General features: G+C 40.5%; 1 protein-coding gene across 2 annotated transcripts in view; it reads right to left on the bottom strand.

The window, feature by feature from the left end:
- The window catches only part of STXBP6 (syntaxin binding protein 6), a 98,655-nt gene that overhangs the window by 14,900 nt on the left and 60,183 nt on the right, over window positions 1-23,572 (bottom strand). For both annotated transcript variants that reach the window (XM_028721621.2, XM_028721622.2), the window contains exons 3-4: window positions 12,617-12,747; window positions 10,445-10,610 (exon numbers count right to left, since the gene is read on the bottom strand). In XM_028721621.2, coding sequence (XP_028577454.1) covers window positions 10,445-10,610; window positions 12,617-12,747 — 297 coding nt within the window. The remainder of the gene's footprint in view (window positions 1-10,444; window positions 10,611-12,616; window positions 12,748-23,572) is intronic.

Genomic DNA, 23,572 nt, shown 5'->3' with positions numbered 1-23,572 from the left:
TTAACATTACCCCTCAATAATGCAAAGAGAACATAGGACTTTCATTTATAAGCTTGTTTACCTTTGTAACAAATTTGTAAGGAAGGTAGATCATGGAAGGCAGGTTAATTCCCATTTTTTAGATTGGAGGTAGAAGCTGAATGACAAGTGATAGTGGGCACCTAACAGATCTGTACTTGAGAAGGCATTTAAACTCAGGTCTGAGGCCCACATGAGTCAACCAGACAACAAATGCTCACTCAGCTGATCAGGCAGTTTAGAGAGGACCTGCAAAAAGTGCACACCTGCCTCTCACAATGAGCCTAAGCCTTGGAGCCTGGGCTGGAGAGGATGAGAGCAACACACCTAACACATATGCCCAAGATGGCATTTCACTAGCTATGCCATGTTTCTCTCATCAACAGGGACTGAAATAATGAAACAGATTTACAAACCATGTTTTCATAGTAATAACAATCACTAAAGGTTTCTTACGTTTATAAGTGGACATCTCAGTGGTGTTCTTGTCCATTTCCAGAAAGTAATTACTAATATTCTAAGCACCAAAGGTATTGCCTGGGCATTTTCGTTATGTGGTTAGCAATTCAAATATTAGAATTCTGACTCATAGATTATTTATTGTCAAAATAAAGACCTGGTCAACAAATAATCGGAATAAACTAATAGAAACCAATTATTCAGGACAGCTTTATCAGTAATAGCTCTGAAAAATCTGCAGTGTATGTGTCTCTCTCCCCCCCTTTCTCTTTAGTATGCTATGCATGTTTATGTTTTTATATTGTAAACAGTCCTATGATCTTCAAAAGGACACAGTAAGAATGGTTCTGAGTTCAGGCTATTGCCAATAGCTATCTAAACTACAGTGAAAAAGATACTAGAGAGGACTGAATCAATGAAGGACAGAGACAAGAATAATAAGAGCTTTAAAACCTTTACTGAAGAAATCTGAATAAGGTTAAAGAAAGATGCAGCAATAGCATTGAAGGAACAAAATATGATAAAACACAAGGTTGAATGTATTCCTCACAGATGAAAGTTTTACAAGACTAAGTTGAATAAAGTCCATATAAATAAATCCTAACAGATAGCTCCTTAATCAGAGAAATGGGTGTTTGTACCCACTTATGAAGGCAAACAAAAGGACTGCACTCTGCATAGACCTGTGGCCGTTAAATAAATGAAGACATTACTTCAACATTTCAATATTTTCTAAGTTTGTCTCCTCACCTTTCTGGAGAAAGAACATGTAACTTTTCTTATGAATAAAAACACACAAATGCCCCATATCCAAAACTAATTAGGCAAAATAAACAAAGGAGGCCAACAAGTTGAAATGACAGACTGAACAGATGGGTGGGGCATAAAACAACAACCACCGTATCATGAACCCAAATAATACCATCATCCAACCAAGGCCTGCACTCTCATTTCATGTCAGTGCTTTATTATTTGCCCTGATGGATAAACTTCACAGAGCGTTCCTGGTCAAAAATTCATGAGAGGTTGAAACACTATTTATTTTCTAACCTCTCACTTCTTGCCCATAGCATTTACACAGTAGAAACATTCATTCCAATATCTCTATTCAGACATCTACTGATGTCTTGGTTAAACAAATACATTTTGGAGGGAGGGAGAAAGAATACACTACCCTCTATCCCATTTCCACCCATGAGTTCAAGGGGGACTAATAGGGGAAGCCTCCTGTGAACATGTAGACTTCTGAGTGGCTCAGAACCATTGCTATTTTTCTAGAAAAAGAGGTGCCGGAACTCACCATGAACCCCTCCCTTGTTCTTTTATCATGGCAATGGAGCCCACCTGGGAGGTGCGGGAACTAAGTTCTGTTGAGTTCCCGCTAAAAAAAAGTCCTGCTCAAAATTCTGGAAAATCAGAGTTCATGGAAAATCATATGAGAAATCTCCATGAGTACAAGAGGCTTTCCCCATTGCAGACAGACTTCTTTGAAAACATGGAGGGCAACAGAGCCAGGGCTGAGGTAGCATGCTTCTATCTGCTCTCCTGCACACAGGTATTTGCTTAACCAGGAAAGGCAATGCCTGAATTGAGATAATAAAGGCACAGGTTACCAGGATAGCATGTATGTGAAATCCTTGGCCCCATATTGTTTCTGAGATTTGGGGGTGTGGCCCTGCTCCTGTCTCCACCTGTTTTGGTTTCCAACGACTCCACACAAACATGTCCACAATATGGCAACTGATAGCACTTCTTAGCTCTAACAATGAGGCAACAGCTATATTTAGATTATTCATTTTGGTTCATTAAGTTAGTAAGTGGAAGAAAACCAAAAACATGGTAAACTGCCTAACCACTTTCTAACAAGGTGCTTTTCTGTGCTACTGAGAAGAGCAATGAAGCTTATGAACTCTGACATGCAAAAATTTCAGCTTCTGACAAGGAAGCTTCAGTGGGATGCATTGCTTAGCACCTGCCAGAGCAAACCAAGTTGAAAATAACATACCTATTCCTTTGGGGAAATCGCCTTGACCCTCATCAGCTAAGCTTCTCAAATGTCTGAATTAAAGTAGCAGTGCTATATGAACACTTTAACCTCCTTGAATATCAGAGGATAGGGTAGTTTTACAATGAACATGAAAGCAAATTTTGCTGAGAAACTGTTTCTGTATAGACAGCTCTCCTGTGAGATATTTTGCTCCTTTTGGCCAACAGTGGGGGACGACTCAGAACATACAAAAACAAGGGATGTTAACAAGGACTTGAATATCTATATCTATATGTTTTAATGTATTTTTAATCTCTTGTTGGAAGCCGCCCAGAGTGGCTGGGGAAACTTACTTATAAGTAAGTAAGTAAGTAAGTAAGTGGGACGCGGGTGGCGCTGTGGGTAAAAGCCTCAGTGTCTAGGGCTTGCCGATTGAAAGGTCGGCGGTTCGAATCCCCGCGGCGGGGTGCGCTCCCATTGCTCGGTCCCAGCGCCTGCCAACCTAGCAGTTCGAAAGCACCCCCGGGTGCAAGTAGATAAATAGGGACCGCTTACTAGCGGGAAGGTAAACGGCGTTTCCGTGTGCGGCTCTGGCTCGCCAGAGCAGCGATGTCACGCTGGCCACGTGACCCGGAAGTGTCTCCGGACAGCGCTGGCTCCCGGCCTCTTAAGTGAGATGAGTGCACAACCCTAGAGTCGGACACGACTGGCCCGTACGGGCAGGGGTACCTTTACCTTTACCTTAAGTAAGTAAGTAATAAAGAAATAAATAAATAAAATATATTAAAATAATTACTACTACTACTACTACTACTACTACTACTACTACTACTATAGACAGGGCTAGAGGTGTATCTTGTGCTGTGAGAAGTGGCAGAAATGTGTTCCCACTCCCTGGTCACTGGAGTTCCTCTTAATGTGATTTATCTGCGAAAGGAACTAGAACTTGCTAGCCCTGCAGTGAAGCAGTGCAAAATAGGCTGTTTCAGGCAATACTTTGTAGAGGTCAGCAGATCTTGAATTCTTCAGTTTGGGGAATGCCTCTTCTACAATGGCACCTGCTGGGGTGATGTGGCAACTCAAGCAAGTGTGCAAAGCAGGAGATGTTTCCTCTAAAGAGGGTATTCACTGTGAGACATGCAGGCATTTATCATGCTGCACCAATACTGCACTGCCTTATTGGTACAGCAAGTTGGTGTAGATGAATACTAGCCAGGAAAACCTCCAACATGCATTGCTTGCATGCTGAATATGCATAGGCAAAAATCCCTTTAAATAAGATGTCAGGCTACATTGAATCGTAGATGGCATTATATGCCTACTGTAACATTCAACCTCCTCATTTTTAACATGGTAGTTATCACTATCAAACACAAACATACTGTATTAGGTTACTTACAGTGGAAACAGCATGTTCCAGTGGAAGTAAACGTTAGGGCAGATTTTACGGGTCTTTATACCTCTTCTCACCCAGTAAACCAATTATGATATTTTAAAAAATATTTATAGTAATAACTAAAAAAAAACTTTGCTGGTAAAGTAACGCATTAGTAACGTGTTTTTGTTGGGATTCATCTGTCTCAAGAGACAATGGAGTGCTCCTTCAAGGGTGAAGTCAAACCACTGTGTTAGAAACAATGAAGTCACATCTCCAGGATGCAAGCCTGGGAAGTGTGTATGGAGGTCTTAGGAGAGAGTTACTTCCCATGGCTGCATGTCACATTAAACTAGAACAAATTGGGATGAGCTGCAGTAAGTCTCACTCTGCTTCTATCACATGAATGGGATGAGAACTCCAAGGTCTGCTTTCAGTTTCTTTGCATGTTGGTCTGCCTGGATCAGAATACACCAAGACTCATGTAAGATTAGTAGAATAAATTTTCTGCTCTTCTTTAAAAATTAAAAAACAAACGTGTGTGTATGCACTTTTGAAAGTTCAAATGGATTTTTTAAAAAAATGTGTTTTGTGAAACTATCAGCATCACCATGTGGGCTATTTATAGGATGCTTTGCTAATCTAAGCCAATACTTGGCTGGTGAAAAGCAAATGACTCATTAACTATCACAGTGGCAAAATATCCTCCAAGGAAATAGAATTGGATAATCCATTAGTAACTCCAGCCAGCTGTCCAGGATAAAAAGGTTACAGGAAGCAAAGGTAGGTGTGCTTTTTCAATTCTCAGAGTCTGAGCCTGTGAGTTCTTGCAATTTAGTAGGGAAACTGATGTTCTCCTGGGAGCAGGAAGCAGAGAGAGCAGCCCACTGCTGAATCCCAATTACCACCTCCCAGTTCTTTGCTCTCTCACTTTTCTACCCGCCTTCCATTAAAAAACTTTGCAGTCCTAGTCTTTGCCTGCAGATGTCAGCAACTGTGTTCTTCAGGAGCTCACATGCTAGCTACCTTTACTGAAACAATCCAAGTGTAAATAGGAAATTGGGTCAAACTCCATGCAACTTCTGATTGGGATTTCTCTCTCTTTAATGAACAGCAGTCACAGGGTCCCTGATCTGAATCAAGGTCATGAAGCTGGAAGGTTGGTGTTAATCCACATTCTGTTTTCCACCCCCAAAACCACCTGTATTCAACAAGCAATTTGTTGCAATGTACGCTGAAGGAGAGAGAAAAAGAACCAGTTCAGGAAAATAAATTTGCACTCCAGAACTGCCCAATGTGATTTACGTTGATCTGGCAACAGCTGTAAGTTATTCTGGAAAGGGACCTTCACTTATATCAAACGTTAGCTATTCTCACAGTAGACCTACTGAAATTAATAGACATGGATAAGGTGCATTAATTTCAATGGGTCTACTTTGAGTAGAGCTTTGTGGGATACAACACCTTGGGAATAAGCTTCATTGAACTAAATGGGATTTACGTCTGCCTATAAACACTTAGGATTGTTGCTTTGGGTGCTTTCTAGAGAAATGTACATTTTGGAAACATCGGGGGATTTGTTATGTTCAGAAACTGAGGGCCCAAAATAATAATTAAAAGTAGATATTTTACTGCAGAACAAGGACATCAGTTCAGAAAGAATTAAAGGCTCTTGACTTTCCTTACAGACTGTAACAGTGGCATTTCCAAATTTGAGGGATTCATCCCAGAATATGCTGATAGAGTATTTTGGTTATAAAACCCCTCTTCTATGAGAGAGGAAAATTACTAGTGATGCTGTGCCAGTTTTAATATCAGCTACAGTTCTTGGACCTTAGGGAAAGCTATGCAAAATAATGCTGAAATAGCAGCACATAAAACTGCAAGTTACTGGCGAAAATATTGTTGAATGAGAACCTTTCTTACCATCTACGATTTAATGGCAGTCTCCTCAAATGAGCTATAACATCCTTCCACAATAAATCAGCTTCTAAGAATATAGCATAGATATCAGCTTTCTTAGAACAGAAGTAATGTAAAATGATGATTACACCAATTTGACCTAAAGTTAGCCAGAACGGTACAAAAATAATAATCAAGTAATCAACACCAGTATCATGCTTTTAGTTTAAATAACCATGACTATAATAGTCCATAATTGCATTTTTTCTTCAGAGACGTGCAAAAGCTTAATGATTTGCTCATTTCTGAGTTAAAAATGATGGCAGGAATATACTTGGATAGGAATAAGTAACCTGAAACTACTATGGGATGAAATACTGCAAATAATGAAAAAGCAGTACTTCAGTTTAGAGTCTGGTGTGATATATGTGGGCCTTGCTGCTAACTTTCCTGTCTTGCTGTATTCTCACCAGCTACCTATATGGTAGATGTGCCTAGAGAAAAATATCTTGAACAGCAACCAGCAAAGGTATTGCTTTAACAGCAATCCATATCCACCTTGGGAATAATCACCAATGTTATCCAGTTTCACATAGCCCTAAAATGTAAGCAGCAAGAGGGAAGCCACAATGTTAATGTCAGAAATGCATGATGAGAGATATCCCACCACATCGTACTCAGGGTAGACCCACTGAAATCAATACTTAAGTGGATCTACTGGACAGCACCATTATTTGACATACTTCAAATACAGTGGTACCTCGCAAGACGAATGCCTCGCAAGACGAAAAACTCGCAAGACGAAAGGGTTTTTTGAGCTGCTTCGCGAGACGATTTTCCCTATGGGCTTGCTTCGCAAGACGAAAACGTCTTGCAAGTTTGTTTCCTTTTTCTTAAAACCGTTAATACAGTTGCGACTTGACTTCGAGGAGCAACTCATAGCACGCGGTGTGGTAGCCTTTTTTGAGGTTTTTGAAGACTTTGGTGATTTTTGAAGCTTTTCCAAAACTTTCCCGACACCGTGCTTCGCAAGACGAAAAAATCACAAGACGAAAAACTCGCGGAACGAATTAATTTTGTCTTGCGAGGCACCACTGTAAGTCTTAATTTCTATTTTGCAGCAACTTCCTTAGCACAATTTCCAACATTTTAGGCAAAGTTCAAAACTATGAAGAAATGTTTTTTTGACAGCTAAGCAACCATCTACAACAATATGGACAAATAACAAATTTGCTCTTTTATTTAATGATCAATGCTCCATTGCAGAGGAGCAGTCACATTTTAAAAGGCTACTGCATTTCAAGCAGAGATACACCTTCCTCAACACCAAGCCTCAGTCAAAAGAAGGAAGAAAATAGCTGCTTTACTACAGAAATTTCCTAAACCAGAAAATGTTGCTTTTGAGCACCAAACAATTGTAAGCAAAGTCTGTGAAATCTTATCTTGTTGGTGCCATGAGAGATGTCTTGGCAGGGCCTCATGAGCCTCCAATGCTCACAACTTAATGGTCTGTTTAGGGATTTATATAGCACTTCAATTTGTCAAGTGCTTTATATCATAAGTCATAACATCCCTACTGCAGATAGTGAGTAGAGGCTGACAAACTGTGACTTTGCCAGGGCCACTCAGTAAATCAATATGTGCACCGGGATGGTTTCCAAAGGTCTACACACCAGGTAATGGCTCATTAAATAAGAAGACTGTCTTCTCATTTCCTAATTTAAAAACAATCTAACTGCACATGCATACCATTTCTAGGCAAAATATGTGCAATCATACAACAAGGGACACTAAAAGAGCATTTGAGGAGCACATTGCTAAAACCAAGAAGGTTAACTGTGGCAAGCTCCCTTAGTAAAGGATGGAGCGAGGTTACGTTACTGGGCCTGAATGGTTTAAATTTAAGACAATCCCTATCAGAAACAAATCTGAATTAAGAGATTATGTGCCTGTGGAGCTGTTTACTACAATTCAGCAACAAGGACTCTTATTGTTGTGGGTGTCCTATCACCATTTATTTCCTGAACTGGGGCAAAAATAAATATGAGGGCATGATGGGAACAAAACTGTAAAGCACTCTATGAGGGATAAAGCTTAGTGATTTTGCTAGTAAAGGTACAGTACTTAGTTATACAGATGCAATTAAGAACTTTACTTATTTCCAATAAATCAAATTCTTTCTTTAAAAAAACCCCATCTCTAGCCCCATTCAAGGATCTCTTCCTTTCCCGAGTTATACCAATGTGTCCTGCCTAACAAACCTCTAACCTCCCAGCTGCTTCTCTAGTCAGGCACCATTGGCCCTTTAAACTGTCAAATTCTACCTTTTTACTCTCTACCCATTCCTGATTTGTTGTTTTACCACTCTGCCATGATTGGCTACAGGGTCTTCAGGAGGATGACCCCCAGGTCTGTCCATTACATCACCTACTGGCTAGGGAAGCAGCTGGAACTCTGTATGATAAGGGACTCAGCTATGTGCTAGAGGAGGATACTATAGAGAGCAGAAAAACTGAATGAATTCTGTCTTCTCAGTACAAGTTAAAGGGCAAATCACCGTGCCTCAGCTTTCAACATAATTTCTGACGTCAAAACACGAAAATCAAGCCAAAACCTCCCTACACATTCTACCACCCCATTTATTACCATTCCCTCCCATTTCTTTATCAACTTTCCACTTAATCTAATGTAAGATTATGGAAAAGAACAAAAGACAATGTTTAAGAAGTATGCATTGCAGTTCTGGAACTGATATTGCCCATATTATCTTACATGCCAAAAGCATTGTAAGAGGAAATGAGGAGGCACAAAAGATCCTGCTCCAGAATGATGTCACTAAAGGCTAATTTCTCAACGTAGATGCCAATGCTACTTCCTCATGTTTGAAGATCCAGCGTGTATTTGTGCCCATGGCTTTCACGTGAGCAAGGAAGAAGACATGCAGGGCACTAGACCTTTGGCGGATCTAGTACTTGCTCTCGATAGTTGGCATCAAGTGAAACCCAGGAAGCCATTTATTTAGTATAATTCAATCCAACCATCCTTTCCCTTTGCTTCCCACAATTCTAGAGATAAGCATTAAGAAGTTCTTTAACAGAGAACTTGAGTACAAAAATGACTATGAATAATAACCTAACCATAGCAGTACCACCACCACCAAATATTCCTAATTTTTCTGGTCACATGGATTTAAAGATATAATACAGTGGTACCTTGGTTCTTGAATGTAATCCGTTCCAGAAGTCTTTTTGAGTTCTGAAACGTTCGAAAACTGAACACTGAAAGCAGAAGCCTCAAAAAGGAAGCCGCGTTTCCTGTTCCACTTTGGAGGCGTGTTCAAAACCCGAGGCATTTACTTCTGGGTTTTTGGTGTTCGAGTTCCAAAATGTTTGGCTATGGAGGCATTTGAAAACTGAGGTACCCCTGTACCTTTAACAAGAAGAATTAAACTATATAATGCATTACGAAGTATGTCATTTTGGATCTCTGAAGTTCATTTGATCTTAAATTACAAGCAGCTCTGGAGCAGTTTTCAATTGTGCTGTCAGATTCTCTTTGGCGACCAGGAGACAGCAAATAAGAAGGAAACTTGGTGCAGAAGTTTATGGGTGGCATGTTTTTCTCCAGACTTCAATGGCCAATTCAATTAGTTAACAGCTAGCAAATCTAACTACAAGGGATTTCACTGGAAACAACCAGAAGATATTGGAACACATATATCACAAACCCTGGTAGAGTAACACACAGATTTCTGTTATCTGAAGCAACAACATGCACGGCTGCACTTGCATGCTCTGCTGACATGAATAAGGCTGGTACACAAACGAAGATGTTTCGGCATAATAAAGTAGTGCATAAATGAAAGTGGCTATTGTTCGACAACACCTTTTCTAATTTAGCTCTTTAAGAAACACTGGCAAAATCAATGTTTGCTAAATGGGAAAGAACAAAATCAGCAGAGAAAGGAATTAAATTTTCAGCCTTTTAAATCAATATCTGAAAGAAGTGAGACACGAACCGGAGGCAGTATCCTCATGCACTAAAGCACCACAGATTAAAGCTAGGAAAGAAATAATTATACAGTGGTGCCCCCCCGCAAGACGAATGCCTCGCAAGACGAAAAACCCGCTAGACAAAAGGGTTTTCCGTTTTTGAGTTGCTTCGCAAGACGAATTTCCCTATGGGCTTGCTTCGCAAGACGAAAACGTCTTGCGATTTTTTTCGCTCCCACCCCCCTTTTTCTAAGCCGCTAAGCCGCTAATAGCCTTTTAGCCGCTAAGCCGCTAAGCCTTTAATAGCCGCTAATAGCGCTAATCCGCTAATAGGGTTGCTTCGCAAGACAAAAAAACCGCTAGACGAAGAGACTCGCGGAACGGATTATTTTCGTCTTGCGAGGCACCACTGTATAGGAAATATTTCTTTCAAGGTAAATTGCAGTTTTGAATCAAGAGGTACTACATACAAGTAGCTAGAAATCTGAGAAATCTAGGCTTAAGACCCATCAGATCAATTTATAAAAGCTTTTATTTGGTTCAGATTTTGATAATTTCATGTAAACGGCTATATTTACAACTATCACTGAAACCCAGACGGATTGCCTCAGCCACTGCAGATTTTTAGGCATAACACATTAGAAGAATTCATTAGTATAATGATCTGAAATGAGCTGAGCCACCCATTCAAATCAAAACACAAAGACTTACCTCCAATAATTTTAGACTGGCAATTTATAAATTCTGGCTTTTTGTCTGTAAGGTACCGCTGACAGGTATGATGGAGAATTTGAAAGAATGTACATTTTTCAGAGGCTGTGCTTGCTACCCATTGGTCAAAAGCATTTTCAAATAGTAAATCAAATTCTGGGGAATCCTAGAAGGAATAATATTAGAATTACAGGAGAAATGATATTTTTTTAAAAAAAAAAAACCCAAAGCAAATGTTAAAGAAAATGATGTACACTTATTATATATAGCCCAACTTCTTGCAACTTTTGAAAACGTATGTCATGTATGCAATTCCATATTATAATGTAGAATATCATGACTAGAACTACTACAAAAGTCAGCAAAATTGCTAAAGGAAATTCAGCAACAGATGTCATGAGGTTGTTTAACCTGGCTAACTCCACTCCCATTTAATACGAAGAGTCAAACACCAGTTCACACCTACAGTTAAGCCATATTTTGAAAAAACAAACAAACCCCTGATTAAACCACGGTTTAACAATCAAATGGTATATAAATTGTATGGAATAAAAATAATGCTCACAAGTGCTTTGCTCTTTCCTGCTCTTGACTGTGATGTACAGTGGAAGCTTGGGTTGCGAACGTGATCTGTGCCGGAGGCACGTTCTCAACTCGCAGTGTCACATTTGTGCATACGCGGGTCACGATTCGACGCTCCTGCGCATGCGCCGAAACCCGGAAGTAACCCGTTCTGGTACTTCCGGGTTCGGCGCGGTGCGCAACCCGAAAACATGTAACCTGAAGTGTCTGTAACCCAAGGTACCACTGTACAGGGGATGAAATGAGCCATAGTCTGACTTAAGAGTGTAAACCTGACTTGTCATTTGTTTTCTCCAAACAAGTCATGTATGCTAAAGCCAAGAACAAACCTTAGCCAGAAGCAAACCAGGATTCCAGGATCACACATCAAGGCAAATAAAATTGTTGTTTCTTTCCTCCTTCCCTCACATGGCACGGTCAGCCATGGAGGAAGAAAAACAATTAATTGTAAACCAGACGTACCCAATGTGGTGCCTTCTAGATGTTATTAGAGTACAATTCCTTTCAGCCCCAGGAGCATGGCCAATGGCAAGGGATTATGGGGACTGAAGATTATGGAGGGTACAACATTGACTATCCCCGTTTTGAACTGTGGTTGAATGCTGCATGCAGTCTAGGCCACTGAATCCATCTGGTTCTGCGACGACCATTTGTCAAGCTACAGTAGCGTGATCCATCATCAGGTGCCACATTGGGCTAGTGCTGCTTTGAAGCAGCAGGTAGATGGTCCTATCTGTGCCTCTAGCATGCTATCAGCAGGATCATCACTCTGTAGTAGGCATGGGGTCAGACATCACTTTGTCTCCCATGTACAGTGGTACCTTGGTTTGCATACATTTTAGATTACAAACACGTCAAACCCGGAAGTGCATGTCCTGGTTTGCAACCTTTTTTGGATTACAACCCATTTATTTATTTTTTGGATTACAAACCAATTTTTTTGGAGGCCCCATTGGCGAAAGCGCATCTTGGGTTACAACCTTTTTTGGTTTATAAATGGACCTCCGGAATGGATTAAGGTTGTAAACCAAGGTACCACTGTACAAAGAAAAGAGACAGCAGGAAGAATGAGGGTTAAAAATGGTATACCTTGCTGAAATCTATAGTTTTTAATTATTCTGGACTTCTTCTAGAGTTATTTACCATAAAGATAAATGTTTAGTTAAGAGGACAAGTTTTCTTGCCTGGATATATTAATTAAATTCCCAATGCAACACGGGGGCAAAATAATGGTTCAGATTATTACAAGAGGAAGTTAGCAGCAGCAGAGAACATGAAAGCCTACAAGGTAAGGATAAGTTCATTCACACACAATGGGATTCCAAACACTTCTTTTTCCTAAAATAGAAAAAGGTGAACAGATAGAAAAGTGGTGAAATCTAGAAAGGTTTACGAAGGAAATTGAAGCATTTGGAATCGATTCCTGAGGTCCTGAAGGGCTGCACTTAAAAAGAATCCAAGACAAGACATGGTTTTCTTTTTTAAAAAAAATCAAATGGGTGAATTTTTCTTTTGGAAAACAGGAAGAATAAAAGATATGAAGCATCACAGAAACAGAATATCACTAAATGGGAACGAATCACTACTCACCTTATGAGGGTCTATTCCGTTAACCTGGCGAAGTTGTTCAAGCGTCCACTGCGACCTTCGGACAAAAGATGCGGAACCTCCAAACTGTTTGACTTTTGTAATAGATGCCTGTGCAGGTTTCTTGTTTGTCACTGTACACATAACATAAAGAAATCCATGTATAAGCATACAGAAGGGTTTCTATCACTGCAAACAGGCTTGTTTACAGACCTGACAGTTTCCAATAAATCATGACAAGCGTGCCTCAACATATTTAAACCTAGATTCCTGTTCCTCACACTCCTGTTGCAAGAATGACCTCAACCTATTTTAGGCAACTGCAAAATAAAGTAACCAGAGTCCTGGCCGCTGAACAGCAAGCAGTGTGATTATTCTCCTACAAAAAGCCTAATCCTACTTCCAGCACAGACTTCTTCAACCTGGTGCCCTCCTGATGTTTTGGACTACAACTCCCATCACCCACAGCCAGGTACCACACTACCTGCACTAGACTTGAGTTTGTGGGTGCATTGCAAGTACAAAATCCAGTTTGCTCACACTGCTTTGATGCATCAGAGAAGGCCCCCAAAACCTGATGCATTTACCATGACTGGATCCAAAGAGGTTTGAGACTGTGCACGAGTATTTTTGCACATGGAACAGGGTATTTAGAATGCGTACCTTTGTTTCTTCAGCAACAAACAGCTTTTCAAATAAGGAAATGTTGCTTTCAACACTTATACTGAAATGTATATTCATACAAAAGGTGTGTGTGTGTGTGTGTGTGTGTCATGCATTCTTATTTTTATTTTTTGTTGTTTCATTTCTCACAGGGAAGATTTAAAATGGCATTGTCAAAAAGGAGTATAAACCTTTTAATGTCTTAAGACAAGTAGTATATACAGCACTTACAGATAAGATTAAAGGCTCACATTTTTAATGACAATATAATGAATATACTGCTGCAGTTTCTTCAAAATAATTTTGAATGTTCTTGTCCCATGTGATGTTTTATTTTGCAATTGCTGGCTAATTCAGTTCATCTTTGACCTTGAGATATACATGGGCCTGAGGTTCCCACATCCCTCCTTTAGAGGCTGGATTTATTGCATGTCTCCCTGGCTGTGTAGTCTGATTTTTAATTCTGATTTATGGTGCAGTTTTTTTAAAAAAATAAATAAATAAAACATTTGTGGCTGGCTTTTATTGGTTGGTTTCCAATGAGTAATTCTGTTAGTGCAAGGATTTGTGTAAAGGAGCTTGCATTCTCTCTCCTCTCCCCATGGGTCTTCCAGGCCTTCTCTAAATCTGCTCCAGAGGGTTAGCGGAACCCCAGAATGCATTTAGGGGGCATGCAGGGAGAGGAAAGAGGGGATTGTTCTGTTGCACAGCTAGAAATCCTTTTGCTAATGGAACTACTTTGATGGATACTGCCCATTGCTTGAACTTTTCTGCATGAAGCTGTTGTTTTTTTAAGCTGCCTTGTATAAATGAGGAAAGGCAGTGCAGAAAACTGAGTCTACTTCATTATGACTCAATCATCATGATCTGTTTTCTTCAGGAAAATCATGTATATTTTGAAGAACCCTTTACAAGCCATTTGCTTAATAAACATAAAACAAAACAATATGATAGTGACCTGGTCTATAGACATATTATGCGCCAGAAGAGTACTTGGCTATAATCTGATTTACATACACTTTCCTCACTGAATCTAAAATATTATGCACCAATTTAATTTGTTTGTAGGCTGGATTACTACTTGCTTAAATCCTTTATTATCTATCCTACTAAATGCCATTAAGTTGCTGGACTGTTTGAATCGCTATGCTTTTAGTACTGATATGAAACAGCTTGATTATTTAATGTTGCTGGACTGTCACTATAATCCTGTTACGGACTCTTTTTCTTGATATCCAAATATTTTCCCCGTGTATGTAATAGCAACAGAAATACTGCAATTGACTTACTGTGCTTTTTGTTTTCATATGTTTCAAAGCTGTACATGAACATCTTGGTATGCAAATCCATTTTAATTATTATTTTTAGAATAACCCTATAAGAATACCAGTAGCATACTAAAATAATAGTCATACTTTAAAGTATGCTAGTTTTTAAATACACTCAAAATCCCAAGTCTCTATTCTTTGATCAAAGTATGCTTATCAAAGCAATTTAAATGCAGGTCAGTAATAAGGCACTGAGTAATCACCATTTTACTGCTCCAACATCAATCAGATAAGAGGGATTAGGTCTATATTAATTATTTGGTAGAACAAAAAAGTTTATGCATATTAGAAGAGGGCTTCAGATTGGTATCAGGTTATTAAAAAAAATGTCTTTGCTGGTGCAGCTGAGTAGGAACTGAAGATTGCAATCTCACTAGACATTTTGTCCTTCTGATATGGTTATCAGATTCCTTTGTTCCATTTAACAGATAGCTATCTTCGTCAGTTGTATTGCTTTCTATTTATCAAGAATAATTTATACAAAACTACCGGTATATTGCTGGATATCTATTTCTGGTACTAGATAGCCAGCAGTGAGCAGCCAAGCGTAACTCCATATTTGGGATTATCTTCTAAATGAATTAATAAAGAAAAATGAAAACATGCTCAAGATTGAAATCAATCAGTAGGGGTGATCATATTCATTATTTAGTGGGTAGGACGTGCCTGCAAGAAATCAGGGTCCTACACGTTTGCATGTATTAAAAGGTAAAGGTAAAGGTACCCCTGCCCGTACGGGCCAGTCTTGACAGACTCTAGGGTTGTGCGCTCATCTCACTCTATAGGCCGGGAGCCAGCGCTGTCCGCAGACACTTCCGGGTCACGTGGCCAGCGTGACAAGCTGCATCTGGCGAGCCAGCGCAGCACACGGAAACGCCGTTTACCTTCCCGCTGGTAAGCGGTCCCTATTTATCTACTTGCTCCCGAAGGTGCTTTCGAACTGCTAGGTTGGCAGGCGCTGGGACCAAACGACGGGAGCGCACCCCGCCGCGGGGATTCGAACCGCCGACCTTTCGATCGGCAAGCCCTAGGCGCTGAGGCTTTAACCCACAGCGCCACCCGCGTCCCTTTTGCATGTATTAAGAGAGAATATAAACTGCTTCAAGTGTACAATTCTGAAAGTTTCTTCCCAGAACACTTGTAACAGCTAGACATCATCACTGGTTTAAACACAAGGTTAGGTTTTACTAACACACAAGTAATTGGATCTTCATATTGAGCAGAAGCAATATATTTTAGGCTGATTTAACAGTGCCTGATTTGGGCAAGAAATGAGAAAAGACTCTTTCCCAAAGGCACTGAGGAGCTTTTCACCGTTCTTAAGAAGTTCAATATATTGTCATGTTCAGAAACCATATCCCTAAAATTAGGATGAAAAAGAAAGTGTTCTTTAGGAATGACTTGGATTATCTTCTCTGATGCTTGGTTGCTGCCCCAATGTATTTCATGTGCGTAGCAAGCCTTGCTCAATTTATGAATCTGTCGTGAGATGGGCAGAAACTACACAGATGGGATTCTACTAATAATACCCATCAGCAAAAGCCCTGTGCAAGGACTTCTGCTTGTGCAACAGAGATTTCCCTCCCTCTTCTCTGCCCTGCACCTCCCACAAATTGGCTCAGGTGACCGGGAGAGGTTCAGGAGAAGCCTTCCAGAATAGCAAGAGGAGAGGTCATTCGACCTGGCAAATCAAAAAGCTTGCGCTGACAGAACAATTGGAAAAGCACAACACAGACTTTATTCCCACAGTGAAGCCAATTAAAATAAACAAACACACCTGGAAGTGCTTCATATTATTTTTATCTATAAGTTTCTTAATATATTTCTAAAGCTTTAGCAATGTATCATATACCAAATTTGACATTCTCACTTTTAAAATTATGGCCGATATCTAAATATACTTTCAATAAATTTATATAATTTTAATAAAATGAATACTAAATTTTACCTTGACGAAAGGTAAAGAGCTACTTTTGATGCCATCCAAGAACTTGGATTTTTGACATTTTTTAGCCAGCCTCCCTGTTACATATCACAAACTATTTTTCAGTTTGCGGAGTAGCTTGGGGCCTGCTCTCTGAGGCACACAAGTAGAAAGGCTTCGTTGCGAGTGGCAAACCAGCCCACGTGTTCTTTGGACCCAAGCCAATGCCGAGAAGTTCAAATACAAAGATGGTTGAAAATTAAACAGCCAGCAATGTCGAACTGTAAAATTCTTTTGGTAATCAGAAATCTTTTGACAAACAGTTTGATTGCTTCTCTGGAAAAGCCATCTATATATTTATAAACTGCTGAAGGCATCAAAATGTGAACTGATGCATAGAATTAAGTGTTTGATGTCTCAGAACTGTTATAAGAAGGAAATAATTACAACACAATTGTTTACATTTTAGCTGCCAAAAGACTTTTTGGTTGAACTGTGAAATGAGGGAAACTTCCCCACTGGGGGTGAAACATCAAGACTGCAGTTATGTCTGTATTCCATTTTCCATGTGTACAAAGAAATCAGCCCACTACTTGGTTGCTTAAAGATAAAAGAAAGCTTTTACATTAGTTCATGCAAGGCATACACAGAAAGATTTAAATTAGACTGTACAACTTCTAAGTTGAATTATAATGCATCACTGTGACTAGGCCACCTCGTATCTTGGAATAACAGTAGCTGTAGTAAGAAATAGACACAGCAACTCCCTGTTGTCAGTTTCAGATTCAGTTTCTAGACAATGCAATCATAAGGATGGAGTCATGTGGGGAAGTAAGGCCACCTGATTAATGATTTCATTGATCAGCAAGTTCAAATAGAATATCCCCAAATACCTGTTAGATAAAAAAAAATCACGAAACCTTCTTTTCCATAATTTATGTAAAAGGCACTGCTTGCTAATGCGATATTCATTGATCACTAGAGGGGGCACTTTCTGTAGTTCTACATTGGTTTCAGAAAAATACCATGCTATACAGTGGTACCTCGGTTTACAAACTTAATCCGTTCCGGAAGTCTGTTCTTAAACTGAAACCATTCTTACACTGAGGCACGCTTTCCCTAATGAGGCCTCCCACCGCTGGTGCCTTTCCACCGCTTCCGTTCTCAGACTGAGGTAAAGTTCACAAACCAGGACACTACTTCCGGTTTTGCGGAGTTCGTAAACTGAATCGTTCGTAAACAGGGCTGTTCTTAAACCGAGGTACCACTGTAATAAGGAATCCTTTCTCTGAGCCTTTGATCTTGATGTGGCCAAACAGCACCATCCACAGACAATGCAGGTACTGGCAGGTACCCCAGCATTTGCAGAAGGAACAAACAAACAAAAACTAACGGGTGGGGGGAACCTAACTCCAGAAACAGTCAAATGAGGACTGCGCATGCTCAGTGGCAATGGCCATCACTGGAGCGTGCGGGAGAGTACGAAACCATTGGGCAGGGGGAATAGAATGGAGCCTGGGACCAGAGTACTGCATGCTGCAACATTTTGCTGCAGGTTCTACTTGTTCTGTCTGACAAAACTCGGAGCCAAATTAATCTTGATATTAGAATTTAATGATTCATGTCCCCAAATGTAGTAGGGCATAGATTATGATGAGGCCGTCTTATTTGGGGTGGGGGTGGGAAGAAACTGAACTTTATTCATATGCCAGGTCCCCAAAGCAATTTGGTCAGATGACAGCCTAGGAAACTGAATTGCACAGGGTGGAAGGATTTAACTTCCTTCTCATCAGTCCAAATTAACATCCTTCATTGGTGTTTTTTGGACATTACTAGCTTGGCCTTTTAAATGTATTACCATAAGTTCATGGAATAGGTATCATATCTGTACGTGAATGTTGCTTTGCCTCTGAAGACACCTCCCTGTGGTACTTATGAACAACCCAACCTGCTTTTGTCATCTGACCACATTACTTGCATACTATTATGTGTAGCATAAATATGACTCTTTGCTTTTCCCTTGCACACTTTGTTTTTGCCAAAGACTCAGAGGAGGATCAGTGGCAACTGCAATCACCTGTTAGTTTAACAAACTAGCCCAAATTTGTTAATCAATGTCTGTGCCTGTTAGCAAATTTCAGAAACCATATGACAAATCTGTCATGCAGGGATGACAGAGGAGGATATTCAGCTAAGTTTTACTCAAGAGTAGATCAACTGAAATTAATGAACATGACAAAGTTAGAAACATTAATTTAAATAAGTCTGTTCTGAGCCCAACTCAGGTGAATAAAGTGGTACCTTGGGCTAAGAACTTAATTTGTTCCGTTCTCATCCTGAAGCAAAGTTCTTAACCCGAGGTACTATTTCTGGGTTAGCAGAGTCTGTAGCCTGAAGCATCTGTAACCTGAAGTGTCTGTAACCCGAGGTACCACTGTACCACCATCAAATATCCCTCTCTTCTATAAGTGTTGGTAATTTTAAAAATTCAATTTTCTAAATGATAGTTACAATACTTGAAATAATCTCACAATTTTGAACCCCACTCCATTTTGCACCAGTACTTAAAAGCAACATAATTCCTCTTTGTTTGTTGTGCTAAGAAAATAGGTTTACTTGTTTTTAACCAACTGCAGTCAGTTTCAAAACAAGCCAACTTCAAATCACGTCATAACATGATCCCTGGCCCAGAGAAGACGACGTTTCTGAGAAAGCAAAATGAGAAGTTCTTGAAGTTCTCCACCCAGAGAGGGGAAGAGCACAAGTCCAGGGCGCACTGCCAGTCCTTGCTGTTTGTGCATGTTTTGCTAACCCGTGGTTTAAACATGATGCAAAAAACTGAGCCAATATGCAACAGAAATCTTTAAAACAAAAATATGAGAACTAGCATGCCTTATGTATGGGTGAAACTCCCTGCAACAAAATGGGGCGACATTTTGAAATCTCAAAATTATATTAGCTGTTTGATGCCAGTATTGACTATATCTGCTGAATTCAGATAATCTGCCAACCTCAAAGAAGCCCTTCTATTATATTGTTGCTGACAGCAGTATCAAGGAATGATAAATCATGTGAATGGATGAGGAAGAGACAAATGCAATTGACCATTCAGATTTACCCGCAGAGATTAGGAATATATTTTTGCTAGACAGTTGTTGAAAAGCAGATGAGTGGGGTTCTTCTGCTCCAGTGGAGGAGAAACATAACTTTCCAAATATTCTGAATTGTTCCCTCCCTGGCAGATATATGATTGGAAAATCAGGGTAGCCCTATTTGCAGTGTAAAATTGGGAGGCTGGACTCAGGCTGCACAATCAAAAGACTACAGAGTGAGCAATACCACAGCCTGGGTTCACCTCCAGCAAGAATCCTATAATGTATCCATATTTCATTTATGTGTGCTTTGAAATGGCCTAACATCTAAGAAAACAAGTTGTCCTAATAATATCAGCCACATAATTAATAGCTTAACTGTCCCAATTCCACTACCCCGCCCCCCCGGCCAACTGAAGTTTAAGGTTTGAATATCAGTTCCTAAATCTATATTAATTTTCTGTGTGATGATATTTATTAGAAACTGTCAAACCTATAACCTCAGTATCTTTCTTTTACAGATTTTGAACAGCCAGTAAAATTGTGAAGGGTTGGGGGGGTTGGCTGTCTCTTCGCCCACCATGGTTTTCTGAGGTCCTAAAAATGGGGAAAAAACGATAATTGTGCACGGACTTGAGGTAGAAGAGAAATGTGTGTGAGCACTGCTAAAGATTTTCTTGCTGTAGCTGATTGGAGTAGGTAATAAAAAAAAAACTTTTTTAAAAATGGGGAGGGAGTGCTTCACCAGTGTAATATTTTCAAATAAGAGATGGAAAGTCAGGGGAAGGAATTGAAATATCATAGGGAGGAGGGCTCTATCTCTTTCAGACTCCCTACTTTAAAGGTTATTACCTAGCATCTTGGTAGGTGTGGTTTACGATCGGGATACCATTCTGTTGCAGAGGTAGTACTAGACATCATGAAAAAATGTCAAACGGAAGATGTGGCAAATATTTTTACTCACCATGCTTCATGAGGAGAAAATGCTGTTTTACGCTGTGCTAATGAGGGTGACACTGTGAGTTAAACCACAGAGCCTAGGACTTGCTGATCAGAAGGTCGGTGGTTCAAATCCCCGCGACGGGGTGAGCTCCCGTTGCTCAGTCCCTGCTCCTGCCAACCTAGCAGTTCGAAGCACATCAAAGTGCAAGTAGATAAATAGGTACCGCTCTGGCGGGAAGGTAAACGGTGTTTCTGTGCGCTGCTCTGGTTCGCCAGAAGTGGCTTAGTCATGCTGGCCACATGACCCGGAAGGTCACGACTGGACCTAATGGTCAGGGGTCCCTTTACCTTTTTAATGAGGGTGAAAATGACAGCCAAGTGCTTGCATAAGGAAGAAATAAATAATGAAGCCACCTTGTAACCAGTAACTTCCGAGTCCCACCCCAAAATTCCACACATTCCTAAAGTTCAACTCAGGCAAAACATTTCAGCCATGCAAAAGAAGCAATGGATTTAAAATCCAACACCTCCTCAGTCTTACAGCGAATGATAAAACCTCCTCAAACTCTAGCACATACTGCAAAATGACTGAATTTAGCATCCGCAAACGCAAGCTAACCCACACAGAGAGCATAGGCTGATATTTATTTAGGAGAGGAGAGGTAAAGAAGAAAGAATGCAATGCAGTTCCATGGAGTAGGTTGGAGAAGAGAGGAAATTCCAGTCACAGATGTGAAAACATATATAGAGAGCACCTGCCAAAACACCTTAGCATTCTTCTTTCCACATCCCTTCTCAACGGTACAGCTGAAAACAAACATCCCTGTTAATCTTTCTATGCCCTGACACTCCACATGTAGCTTTTCTGGTATCTATGTGTCACATTTTAATTCCCACAGTCACAGCCTTCCAGACAAACGACATTAGAACAAATCTATACTCTCCAAGACATGTTTCCATGCTGCATTCTCTGCAGCTGTTGCTCTGTTTTGGTGTCTGCGCCAGAGCTCTTTACTTGTTTCAGTGTTAGAAACTGAGAAACTGAAGCTAGGAGCTAAATGGCACCATACACCTAGGTTGTGGGCGCAACAACAGAATGTCTAGGTCAGGGGTCTGCAACCTTTAAGACAAAAAGAGCCACTTGGACCCGTTTCCGAAGAAAAAACAACTGGGAGCCGCAAAACCATTGCGACATTTAAAACAAATATATCTCCGGAGCCGCGATCTGACAGCGGGCAGGAAGGTGACGTCGGGACGGTGCGTGACTAACGCACGCACCACCCCCATGCGACGTCACAGCCAGTACAGCGCCCGCCACAGTGAGGAGTGTTGGGGCGCACAATGCGCCTCCTCCCCTCGCTAGTATCTGCCCCGGAGCCGCGGCAAAGATGTAAAAGAGCCACATGCGGCTCCGGAGCCGCAGGTTGCAGACCCCTGGTCTAGGTGCACCTTTTTTATAACAAGAATACAAAGCAGAAAATGAATGAACTGCAGATAAAATGTTATGTCCATTTTTCACATGGGCTAGTCCTTCCCCTGCCCATGCCCCTAATATTCTTAAGAGGGTCTCTTTTCCAGTCTTCAGAGAGTAGCTAGAAGTGGGGAGGCAGAAAAAGGTCGTCCTTTCCTTCCACTCTGCAGCTTTAGTCAGAAATCTTAGGTGCACTACTGCGCCCAGAAACTGCTCATGCTGATGAAATTCCCTGTCGCAAAATGCGCCTAAAACAATGGGAGTTTTGAACACTGGCTTGTTTCCATCAAGTAAACACATGGCATTTGGGTGTTTTCAAATGTAAAGGGCAAAACCAACATTCTCTCTAGTACCATAGCAGAGAACCAATGGTCCTTAAGAAGTCTCTGACCACTGGCCGTACTGGGCTGCGATGGATAGTTCTTGGAATCCAATAACATTTGGAGGACCACAGGTTCCTCACCCCTGTTGTGCTATGCTTGTGACTTTAAAAATAACCACATTCCCTAAAAGGAATATAGATATAGATTTGATTTATAATACTCTCAGAAAATTACAGTGCTTTTATGATCTATGATTTATACCTATGGAAACACATGTCAGGCACAAGAGAGAATGTTCAAGTAATGCAATGCAGCCACCAATGCAAGGCATGCCAGCATTGGCCAAACACTTTAGTCACATTCTCCAAATTATAATCAGGACTTCTCATTACAAGAGCAGGAGTAATGAATTTGGAGCTGTCACTGCACACAGATTAAAACAATTTAAGAGCCCTGCTGGATCAGACTACCTAACCCAGAAACCTACTTCCCACAGAAGCCAATCAGATGCCTCAGGGAAGCCAAGGGGGAGGGCTTGAAACATGTTTTGTGGTAAACTGGTATTTTGTGGTATGCTGCTTCTTTATACGGAGATTTCACATAACCATCATGATCAATAGCCAATTAGATACCCATCCCTCCATGATTCCCCTCCCCCTTTAAAGCCTTTTAAAGTTATCATCATCCAGATTAGTGACTTCCATAAATTAAGTATGTACTGAGTAAAGTAGTACTTTCTCTTTCTTTCTTATCCAAAGTCTACAGAATTTGCCATTCTGAGAAATGTCAGCTTTTATTTTTTTATTAAAAAGAAGACAAAACATTTTCTCTCACAGCTGTGGAAAAGTTTGAGCAATGGTGGTCTGTACCATAGCACAGGTGTGGGAAGACCTAAGAGCTGGAAATTAATTTATTATATCTGGATCTACCAGTAGATCTCTGGGCAATCTGGAACAAGATGACAAACACACGTGCCCAGGAACGGGCTTTTGTGTGGAAGGACTGTGAGCTCAGTTGGTACTCAAAACAAACCCATGAATTCATAATTCTTCCTTCTAATTGAATGGTTTTTCCATGAGGCTCTGGTTCCCTCAGGATCATGGGGCAGGAGTCTCTTTCATAAGCCTGGGATATGCCCGCCCCTGGTGTAGCAGACAGTGTCTCTTGAGCTGGACGAGGGAAACAATTGTTCACATGTCCTCCCACACACCCTTCA

Source organism: Podarcis muralis, chromosome 1 (genome assembly GCF_964188315.1).
Source record: "Podarcis muralis chromosome 1, rPodMur119.hap1.1, whole genome shotgun sequence".
Taxonomy (NCBI): domain Eukaryota; kingdom Metazoa; phylum Chordata; class Lepidosauria; order Squamata; family Lacertidae; genus Podarcis; species Podarcis muralis.
This window is presented reverse-complemented; position numbering and strand designations above follow the sequence as displayed.